The sequence below is a fragment of the Lycium barbarum genome, chromosome 1, assembly GCF_019175385.1.
Source record: "Lycium barbarum isolate Lr01 chromosome 1, ASM1917538v2, whole genome shotgun sequence".
In the NCBI taxonomy this organism is placed as follows: domain Eukaryota; kingdom Viridiplantae; phylum Streptophyta; class Magnoliopsida; order Solanales; family Solanaceae; genus Lycium; species Lycium barbarum.
In genome coordinates this window covers 123,086,518-123,096,826 of record NC_083337.1, presented here as the reverse complement: position 1 = coordinate 123,096,826, position 10,309 = coordinate 123,086,518, and the positions used below count along the sequence as shown (strand labels likewise).

Below are 10,309 nucleotides of genomic sequence, written 5' to 3'. Positions count from 1 at the left end.
CCTTAGAGCTTCCTTTCTTAAACTTTTTTTTTTTATAAGAAAAATTACTTAATTACTCCGTCCCAATTTATGTGGCACTATTTAACCTGACACGGAGTTTAAGAAAGAAAAGAATATTTTTGAAATATGTGGTCTAAAACAACCCTTATATAAATGTGTGGCCGTAAATCATCTCATAAAGTTAAATTATTTCTAAATATAAAAAGATGACATTTTTTTTGAGACAGATCAAAAAGAAAATGACGCCACATAAATTGAGGCTGAGAAATTATAAGATATTGAGATTGTGTGATTTCACTAAGTATTTTATCGTTTGTTGTACCAGATATTGAGATAGGAAAATAGAAGTACAGAATATGATTTTTAACATATATAGTTGGAGTGTTGGACGGAGAAAATAATGTAACCCGTCAAGTAAAGCGGAAAACGAAAACAAATTTCAAAGGCACACGCATACAGATGGACAGTGGCATTAGCTGTAATATACTCGAAATATGAAGGGCTATTATTAACTGCCAAACGTTTTTCATTTTCACTTGCCCTTGTCCCCTTTATTTGGTTGCATCTCACTTCTCTCTCTCTCTCTCGCGGTCTGTGCGGAACAATCGAGGTACCTGAAAAACCATCACAAATATGGCTCTAAAACTCAATCCAACCACCTTTCAATCTATTAAAACGTCAACACTTCCATATTCTCCACTCAGATCTCATAGAGGAGTTTTCATGGCTTCAACACTTCGTTCCCCTTCTCTGTGAGTTTCATTTTTGTGTTTCTTTTATTCAATTTTATGGAAATGGGTACCCCAAAATATGATTTCTTTTCTTTTTTTGACCCCTTCGTAGTGTTTCTGAAATATTGGATGTTGTTGGTATTCTCTGATCGTAATTGTATGTATGTGGATTGGTGGTAGTTGATGCTATTGCATGGCGTATCTTGAAATCTGTGATCTTTCCTGTTTGTATATTTATTGGTATGTCGGTGTACTTTTTTTGCTCTTTTTCCTGATTGAATGAAAATTTTATTTTTCTGCCTGTGTATCTATTTATATCTGAAGGGGAGCCTTGACCTAATTGGTAAAGTTGCTCACGAGGTCATGGGTTCGAGCTGTGAAAATCACCTCTTGTAGAAATGCAGGGTAAGACTGCGTACATAAAACCTTGTGGTTCGGCCCTTTCCCGTAACCCGCGCATAGCGGGAACTTCGTGCACGGGGCTGTCTTTTTTATTTTTTTATATTTTATATCTAGTTATATCTCTTCTCTTCGGGGTGCACTGATTTAATGTGTTAGTAGAGTAGATTTTTATCTTGTTCCTTGTGCATGTTTTGATAACAAGGTGATGCGTGACACCAAGTGGAGAGCTGAGCGGTTGAGCCATAGCTGCATAGGACTAACAACTTGAGATCAATAAATTTATACTTTCAACCAAACACGGTATAAATTAAATCTCAAACTTAACCCTGAATATCCCATAAAACTAGGGATTATTTTATCCCACCTGCCAGGTGGGATAAATTGGTCCAAGGATTATAATTTCAGGATAATTTAATCCATGAGCCAAACAACCCTCAGTATGAGTTCATTTGCGCATATCTTTGTGGGATATAACAGGCTGCCCAGTGGAATGTGGATTGGTGGAGGCAATTAAAAGGCAGCCCAGGCACCACCACCACCCAAAAAAAAAAAAAAGTAAAACTGAAATCTGATGCAAATTTGATTAGTGCATCTGCATATGCATGAATATTCAATGTGATCCTTACTTGAGACGGAGGCGGATTCAGGATTTGAATTTTATGGGTCCGACTTCAAAATTCTATCAGAACTCATTTATCAGTAAAGTGGGAGAACTATATGAGGGCTCAGGTTCAAGACCTAGTGGAGGCAAAAAACAATAGTTAATTTTCCCCCCTTTGCCTAAGTGGGCGAAGTTACTTGTGTTGATGGAAGGTAGCAGGTACCTGGTGAAATAGTCGAGGTGTACGCAAGCTGGCCAGGTCACTGCTGTCATAAAAAAACCATTTGAGTTACCAGGTTCAAAATCTATTATGTATGCTGATTTAGTAGATTTTATTAGAACATATAAAAAGTTTGAGCTAAAGCTATTGGGTTCTCATGAACCCATAACTTCTGCACTACATCCGCCTCTGACTTGAAATACCTTTATTGATTTTTTTCTATTATTTCTTATTTGCCACTAGCTTAGTCATTATTGAGGGTCATATTGCTTTATCCCCCGCTGTGTCATTTAAATTGATAATGCACGCATTGGTTAGAATATCATCATTGTACTGATTGACTGTCAGAATTAGAACTGGTTCTGTCAATGTACTTTACCAATAGGTTGGACAGATTTCTGTTGTTTACTTCTTCATGTAGGAAAAGTTGAACTGGGTAGAGTCTTTTCTTCATATGTATATATATGAATGTTTGATCACACCTCCGGACCTACTTTGGGAGGTAACTACTTGAAAAACAATAGTAAAAGGTGAGTGACAAAGTAAGGGGGAATTCTTTTCTCCCCGCCAAAAAAGGGGAGTATTGATGGCGTCATTCATTGCTTTGTTCCTGACTAGTGTTTTTCTTCTTGGGACCAGATAATCTTTTGCCTTGAACTAGACTCAGACTTAAATTTGCTGTTGTAGCTAATCTTTTCAAAAGTGCATAATTGTAATTGTAATTCTGCTTCTGCTAATTGTAGGGAAGGTGGAAATCTGAAGAAGCCATTCAGTCCTCCACGAGAGGTACATGTTCAAGTTACCCATTCCATGCCGCCAGAGAAGCGTGAAATCTTTGATTCCCTGCATGATTGGGCTGAGAATAATATCTTGGTGCACTTAAAGCCTGTTGAGAAGTGTTGGCAGGCCAGTGACTTTCTTCCTGATCCTGCCTCAGAAGGATTTGATGAGCAGATCAAGGAGCTAAGGGAGAGGTGCAAGGAAATTCCTGATGAATACTTTGTTGTATTAGTAGGAGATATGATCACAGAGGAGGCTCTTCCAACTTATCAGACAATGCTTAACACCCTGGATGGCGTTCGTGATGAAACTGGTGCCAGCCTAACTCCTTGGGCCATTTGGACGAGGGCATGGACTGCCGAGGAAAATAGGCATGGTGACCTTCTCAACAAATACTTATATCTTTCTGGAAGAGTTGATATGAGGCAAGTTGAAAAGACAATTCAGTACCTCATTGGCTCAGGGATGGTAAGCTTGCTTCTCTGCATTCTGCTATCACTTTTAAGCTTTCAAATCATCTTGGAGATTTATTGGTAAAAATTATACAGACTTATCTGTCATAGTTATTTGTCATTAAACTGATCTGATAGCAGGTTTCTTTCAGAGTGTCTGTGGTATCTGTGTCTGTCTGTCTGTCTGAATGAGCCTGCACATAGATGAGCCGAATCTCATGCAGTTAAAAGATTCTCAGATTTGGTAAAACTATTGATATTAGAGAATTAGTTGTGTTATATATGGAGAAAAGGTTCTGATAGTAAATTTGACAAGCTCCGTCATGCTTTGTTCTCTCAAATTACTATTCCTTTTTTTTTCTCCATATTCTCTTAGGCATACAGAACTCAAAATTTACATGACTTCAATTTGAATTTGGGTTCTGTTTGGATACTAGTTTTCGTTCTTGATCTTACTGAAGGAGCGTACTTCAAATGCTTTCTCTTTATGCATTTGCATGTGGGTTCTGTTTGGATACTAGTTTTTGTTCTTGATCTTACTCAAGGAGGGTACTTGATTCTCTTCCTCCCACTTTTTCTGATTTATTCCCTACCTTAAAGGATTGTGAACGCAAAGATGATTAATTTATTATGCAGTACGTACTTATGCATCGCTTGATCTTGAAATAAATTTGTCTGCGTCCTGAGATCCCCTCCATTTGCACAGTAGTTTGCCTATCCAACCAACTGTATTGCCTTGTCTGTTTGGAGAGTTGATGCAAAGATGAGTTGCTTGTCAGTGGCATTAAATTCATGCTGCAATTAACCTGAGTTTCATGTTGGCTAAATAATGCATTGGGAGAGTTGAGGTGCATGATTAACATGTCGGCATTTTATTTAATTAAGCAGTATGTTTCTAGCTGTTAATCAGGTAAGCAGAAAAACAAGATTGAATTGTTATATAATCATTCCTTTGTGGCTAAGACTTCCTCTCTTATGGTGCACTTGTTTAAGTTGATATTTTTTCATGCATTTGATACTTAACTTTTAGGATCCTCGCACGGAAAACAACCCGTATCTGGGTTTTATCTACACTTCCTTCCAAGAGAGGGCAACCTTCATTTCTCATGGAAATACAGCTCGTCATGCTAAGGAGTATGGGGACATGAAACTAGCACAGGTATGTGGTATCATTGCTGCAGATGAGAAGCGTCATGAGACTGCATATACCAAGATTGTGGAGAAGCTATTTGAAGTTGACCCAGATGGCACTGTATTGGCTGTCGCTGACATGATGAGGAAAAAAATCTCGATGCCAGCTCATCTGATGTATGATGGCCGGGATGACAACCTCTTCGAACACTTCTCTGCTGTTGCTCAACGCCTTGGTGTGTACACTGCGAAGGATTATGCAGATATTCTTGAGTTTCTGGTGGGAAGATGGGAAATAGAGAAATTGACAGGTCTTTCTGGCGAAGGACACAAAGCGCAAGATTATGTATGTGGTCTGGCTCCGCGTATTAGAAAATTGGAGGAGAGGGCACAAGCCAGGGCCAAGCAGAAGGCTCCTGTTCCTTTCAGCTGGGTATTTGGTAGAGAGATTGAGCTTTGAATGCTATATGTTCTAGGGTTATGTTTGCTTTCTGAGCACCAATCGCCATAGGAATGCTAGTAAGAAATTTCAGGTTATGGTATCTATCAAGTCAGTATTTGTAAGGAAGATGCTATGGAGTTAAAACTGCTCCACTAGAATCCTGTAGATACCTTAAATTTTGTTTTTGTTCTGCTATTGTTTTTGGGTCCTATAAAAAAAAAGAAAAAAGACAGCCTTTAGTTTTTACCTCCCCTTTTAGCCCATGTGAGTTCTTTATGTTCGTTATAAGTTTGATATATGAAATGTTGAGTGGCTATGTATAAGAAGATTAATGCTATATTTTGCTCTTATTTACTAGCAAAGTGATTCTTATTTCTTAACTTCTGCTAGCTCATTTTTACTTCTGCCTTGTTAAATACATCCAAACTTTCTCTAGAATGCTTTTCATTGCTTGGGGCACGTTTAGAAAGCCACCTTGGAGTTTTTTGGAATTTGATTTCAGTGTAAATATACAGTTTTGGTTGTTCGTCTAGTAATTATTTGGTCTGTATGTAATTCGGTGCGACTGAGTGGAGCAATCACTCCAATTTTTAATGGGATATAACGATTGGTGATAATTATGCTACATAATGATATTTTAAAGTTAATTTTTAAAGATAATTTCGTATTTATTCCCCAATGCTTCCTGCTACTTTATCTTTCCACACTATTCCTTGCTACTTTTTTTTCAACTATATACTATTTGTTATAGAAAAATACTTAGATTACATTCACATGAGCCGGCTAAAAACTTTAAAGTTGCAATTGGATATTTTAACGTATTTTTTGTAAGAATATCTTATTTAATTCTTGGGGAACTTTCATAAATACAAGATATATAAGAGTAAATTATATAATATACAACTAATTTAGATATTACAAATTCTCCAACTTAAAGCTAAAAACAAAGGAGATTATTGCTGTGAATAAAAATCTAAAAATAAGGAGATTTCCTATATTAGTGATAACATAATTAAATGCATATAAAAACACAATAAAGTACTTACCTAAAAAGCTCCGGCACAATCTACTAGCAAGCTAATTCATGAACAAGTTTATATATATATATATATATATATATATATATATATATATATATATATATATATATATGTAATTCTATCTATATATTGTATATTATTACTATGTATGTTATTGTGGAGTACAATTGGTTGGCACGTAGAGTAATATATTCATATAGTAGGTATATTATAATATTATATAATATATATAGTATACAAACTTATATATACTAATTTCTACTATTATATCCACAAATATTTTGTTATCATCTTTTCAGTTAAATTTACCAATTTGAATATACCATATACTTTTTTAGGTATATTTTCATGTACTTTTCTAAATATTAATATATTCAAATAATTTTTTTTAGTCACAAAAAAATAATTGCATTAGTCATCAAGTGAATATAAAAAAAAAAAAAAAAAAAGAATAAAGAGGAGGAAACCAAAGAAGAAAAAAAATCTTCTTTAAAACGGTAGATGAAATATGGGATTTCAAATTAATTTTGTTTTGTTTATTTGGAAAATTACATTATCCCTTATGCCGTTTTGATAGTTTTTTTTCCGCGGGGAGGAGGGGGGGGGGGGGGGGGGGGGGGGGTTAACTCCTAAAAAGTGGATTTGCATTAATGGTAGTAACTCCTAAAATTAAGTATTATTGATATTTTAGAAATGTAAAATGTTGTATTTTTGTAAATTAAAAAGTTAAAATTTTGAATAAGTTGTATTTATGTAATTTTTTGAAAACAGTTACAATCTTTTTAATTACCATTTAAAAAAGTTGTATTTGTGTGTTTTTCCCTTAATTGTTTACATTAGTTACCAATTCATAATTTAAAGGCTTAATAACCCTCTGAATCATTGTGAATGACAATGGTGGATAATCGTAGGTCAATCGAAAAACAAATAGTTAATTAATCAAAGGTCCAATTGATCAAAATGCTAGTATTGTAAATATGCAATTAGAAATAATCCAATGTCCGCGGGAACAGGTAGCGTTTCCATCGTTATCTCTGGAAATTGCTTACTGAAAATAGTTTGAAAATCTCAAAATTGAATTCAATCTTTAGGGAATCGAATGGCAGCTTGGTTGAGATTTCTTCAATGGAGGGACCGTAAAATTCCATTATATTTCTTTTATCTCAGAAATGTTACTAATGGATACATATTCTGAAGCATGAACAAGGAATTGTGACAAAAAGTTGAATGCGCAATTTAAACTTTTGAGAAATCTGTTCATTAACAAGCCTAGAGTTAAGGGCTTCCTTGACATTTCACTTGATCCTATCTTCGTTAAGTTAATTGATTCGGTTACTAACCTACCAAGTTCTTCACTCCATGAAATCTTGTACATAGGAGCTCTTCGATTGGAATTGGAACCGTGTATCATACTAAGAGACCTAAGTGGCATAAACCAAACATAGTTTATATATTTCCCATTGCATGGTCCTTTTGCATTTTACTATCTTTCCAAAATTTCCCTCTCTTTCAATTCATCTCCCTAAATCTCTCAAATCATAATAAAAATCTCTCAATGCATATTCCCAAATTTGCGCTATCATTATATCTGTATCCATAGGTTGTATATGCTAAAAAATTCAAGCTTTTTAAAAGTGAATCAGGAAACGTAGACGCTAATTTTTCAAGTGATTTTGATTTTTTTCTTTTTTTTGGAAACTTTGGTGACAGGGAAGCAATTTTAAAAAAAAAAAAATTGCCAAAATTTCTTCTACCCATGACTTTAATGACTCTAAAATTTGGAGATCGATTGAAACTTGGAGAATAAAATCAGAAACTCCATTAAAGAAGCATCGAAGCTTTAATTTAAAAAATCTGGTTTTAGCAATTGGTTTGTAGTGGGTGTTTCCCCAAATAATTGGGAATATCTTTAGCAGTTCATATATCAAATTTAGGATGACTTGGGGCATTTCTGAGGTGGTCTGAACGAATCAATTTCAAGTAAAATCCACCAAAAGCTCTCACAATTTGAGTGTACACTCACTTATATGTCAGTATATCCAACTGTATATCAGTATATACCTACTTGTATAACTATGTATATTTCCATGTACATATAATGGTGATACAACCCATTCTGTGTATGGTTTGTATATCATGTCTATCAATGTATATCACGCATATATTCACACATGTGTGTGTGCGCGCACACACACACACTCTTATCTATGTGTGTGTGTGTTATGTACATCATCAGTCTTCTTACATCCAGATGAATCTTCATCATCCAAAGTTAAACTAGTGCCATGTATATCATTCTCCTTCACTAATATACATAGGATACACATTAAAATCCAATTTGTTCTTCTTAAACTCGATGCATACAAGCAAATTCATATCAATCAACAATGGTGGATAATCGTCGTCAACAATATCCACCATGCTGCATAAAAACAGGTAAATTTGCCATCGCTTTCTTTGAAAAATTTCTCACTGCAAATATTTCGAAAATCTTGATATTGGATTAAATCCTTATGGAATCGAATGACAGCTTGTTGAGATTTCTTCAATGGAGGAAACGAAGAATTCTGTTCGACCGTTGTTGGGAGCCAAAATAATAATATTTATTTTATCTTACAAATGTTACAATGGATACATATTCTGAAGCATGAACAAGGAATTGTTAAAAAAGTTGAATGCACAATTTAAACTTTTGAGAAATCTGTTAATTAACAAGCCTAGAGTTAAGGGCTTCCTTGACATTTCACTTGATCCTATTTTCGTTAAGTAAATTGATTCGGTTACTAACCTACAAAGTTCTTCACTCCACGAAATCTTGTACATAGGAGTTCTTTGAATGGAATTGGAACCGTGTATCATCCTAAGCGACCAAAGTGGCATAAAACAAACATAGTTTATATATTTGGCATTGCATGGTCCTTTTGCACGTTTTACTATCTTTCCAAGATTTCCCTCTCTTTCAATTCATCTCCCTAAATCTCTCAAATCGTAATAAAAATCTCTCAAAGCATATCCTCAAATTCGCTCTATCATTATATCTGTATCCATAGGTTGTATATGCTAAAAACTTCAAGCTTTTTAAAAGTGAATTAGGAAACGCAGACGCTAATTTTTCAAGTGATTTTGATCGATTTTTTTAGGAAACTTTGATGGGAGGGGAACAAAAAAAATTTTAGAAAAATTTGTCAAAATTTCTTCTACCCATGACGTTAATGACTCTAAAATCTGGAGATCGATTGAAACTTGGAGAATAAAATCAAAAACTCCATTAAAGGAGCATCGAAGCTTAAATTTAAAAATCATGTTTTAGCAATTGATTTGTAGTGGGTGCTTCCCCAAACAATTGGGAATATCTTTGGCAGTTCATATATCAAATTTAGGATGACTTGGGGAATTTCCAAGGAAGTCCGAACGAATCAATTTCAAGTAAAATCCACCGAAAGCTCTCATAATTTGAGTGTACACTCACTTGTATATCAGTATATACTCACTTGTATAACGATGTATATTTATTTCCATGTAGGTACAATGGTGATACAGCCCCGTTGTGTTTATGGTATGTATATCATGTCTATCAATGTGTATCATGCATATATTCACACACACACATATCTATGTGTGTGTGTTATGTACATTAACAATCTTCGTACATCCAGATGAATATTCATCATTTTATTTAAACTGGTGCCATGCATCTCATTCTCCTTCACTGATATACATGGGATACACATTAAAATCCAATTTGTTCTTCTTAAACTCAATGTATACAAGAAAATCCATATCATTTTGAATCAACAGTGGTGGATAATCATCTTCAACAGTGTCCACTATGCTGAATAAAAACAAGTAAATTTGCCATCATTTTCTCTGAAAAATTTCTCACTGAAAATAGTTTGAAAATCTTGAATTTGCATTAAATCCTTATGGAATCGAATGACAGTTTTGTTGAGATTTCTTCAATGGAGGAAATGAAGAATTCTGTTCGACTGTTGTTGGGAGATAGAATAATAGATATTTATTTTATCAAAGGAATGTTACTAATGGATACATATTATGGAGGCATGAATAAGGAAGACACTATTGACCTTCCTAAAAAATAGACTATTATAGTTGTGTTATAAAATAATAAAGCAAGCAAGAACAATATTGTAGACAAAGAGAGAAGAGAGGAATTTTTTTATTTCTATATACAATGAAGAGAACATCTCTATTTATAGGAAAAAATTAACTTGGTGTCAAAGACACAAACGCTAAAGTTTCTCCTAAAGATAGACATCCATAATTAAATAATATTTATAACACTCCCCCTTGGATGTCTATTTGATAGATAATGTGTCTCGTTAAAACCTTACTAGAAAAAACCCAGTGGGAAAAATTCTAGTGAAGGAAAAAGAGTACATATTTCTAATAATACGCATTTTGGCTGCCTCATTAAAAACCTTACCAGGAAAACCCAATCGGGACAAAACCTTAGCTAAGGAAAAAGAGTACAGCGCGTAATAACTCCCCC

General features: G+C 34.4%; 1 protein-coding gene across 1 annotated transcript; it reads left to right on the top strand.

Annotated features, from left to right (window-relative positions):
- Positions 1 to 539: 539 nt before the first annotated feature.
- LOC132637208 (stearoyl-[acyl-carrier-protein] 9-desaturase, chloroplastic) lies at positions 540 to 5,139 on the top strand. The gene is made up of 3 exons (XM_060354334.1): positions 540 to 752; positions 2,698 to 3,202; positions 4,217 to 5,139. The coding sequence occupies exons 1-3, from the start codon at positions 634 to 636 to the stop codon at positions 4,775 to 4,777; spliced, it is 1,185 nt and encodes a 394-aa protein (XP_060210317.1). The 5' UTR covers positions 540 to 633; the 3' UTR covers positions 4,778 to 5,139.
- Positions 5,140 to 10,309: the final 5,170 nt, after the last annotated feature.

Excerpts from the sequence above, each read along its gene's own strand:
- LOC132637208 (XM_060354334.1), top strand. The coding sequence starts at position 634 with ATGGCTCTAAAACTCAATCCAACCACCTTTCAATCTATTAAAACGTCA. Across the intron at positions 753-2,697 it reads ACACTTCGTTCCCCTTCTCT|GGAAGGTGGAAATCTGAAGA; the intron begins GTGAGTTTCATT and ends TGCTAATTGTAG. Across the intron at positions 3,203-4,216 it reads ACCTCATTGGCTCAGGGATG|GATCCTCGCACGGAAAACAA; the intron begins GTAAGCTTGCTT and ends CTTAACTTTTAG.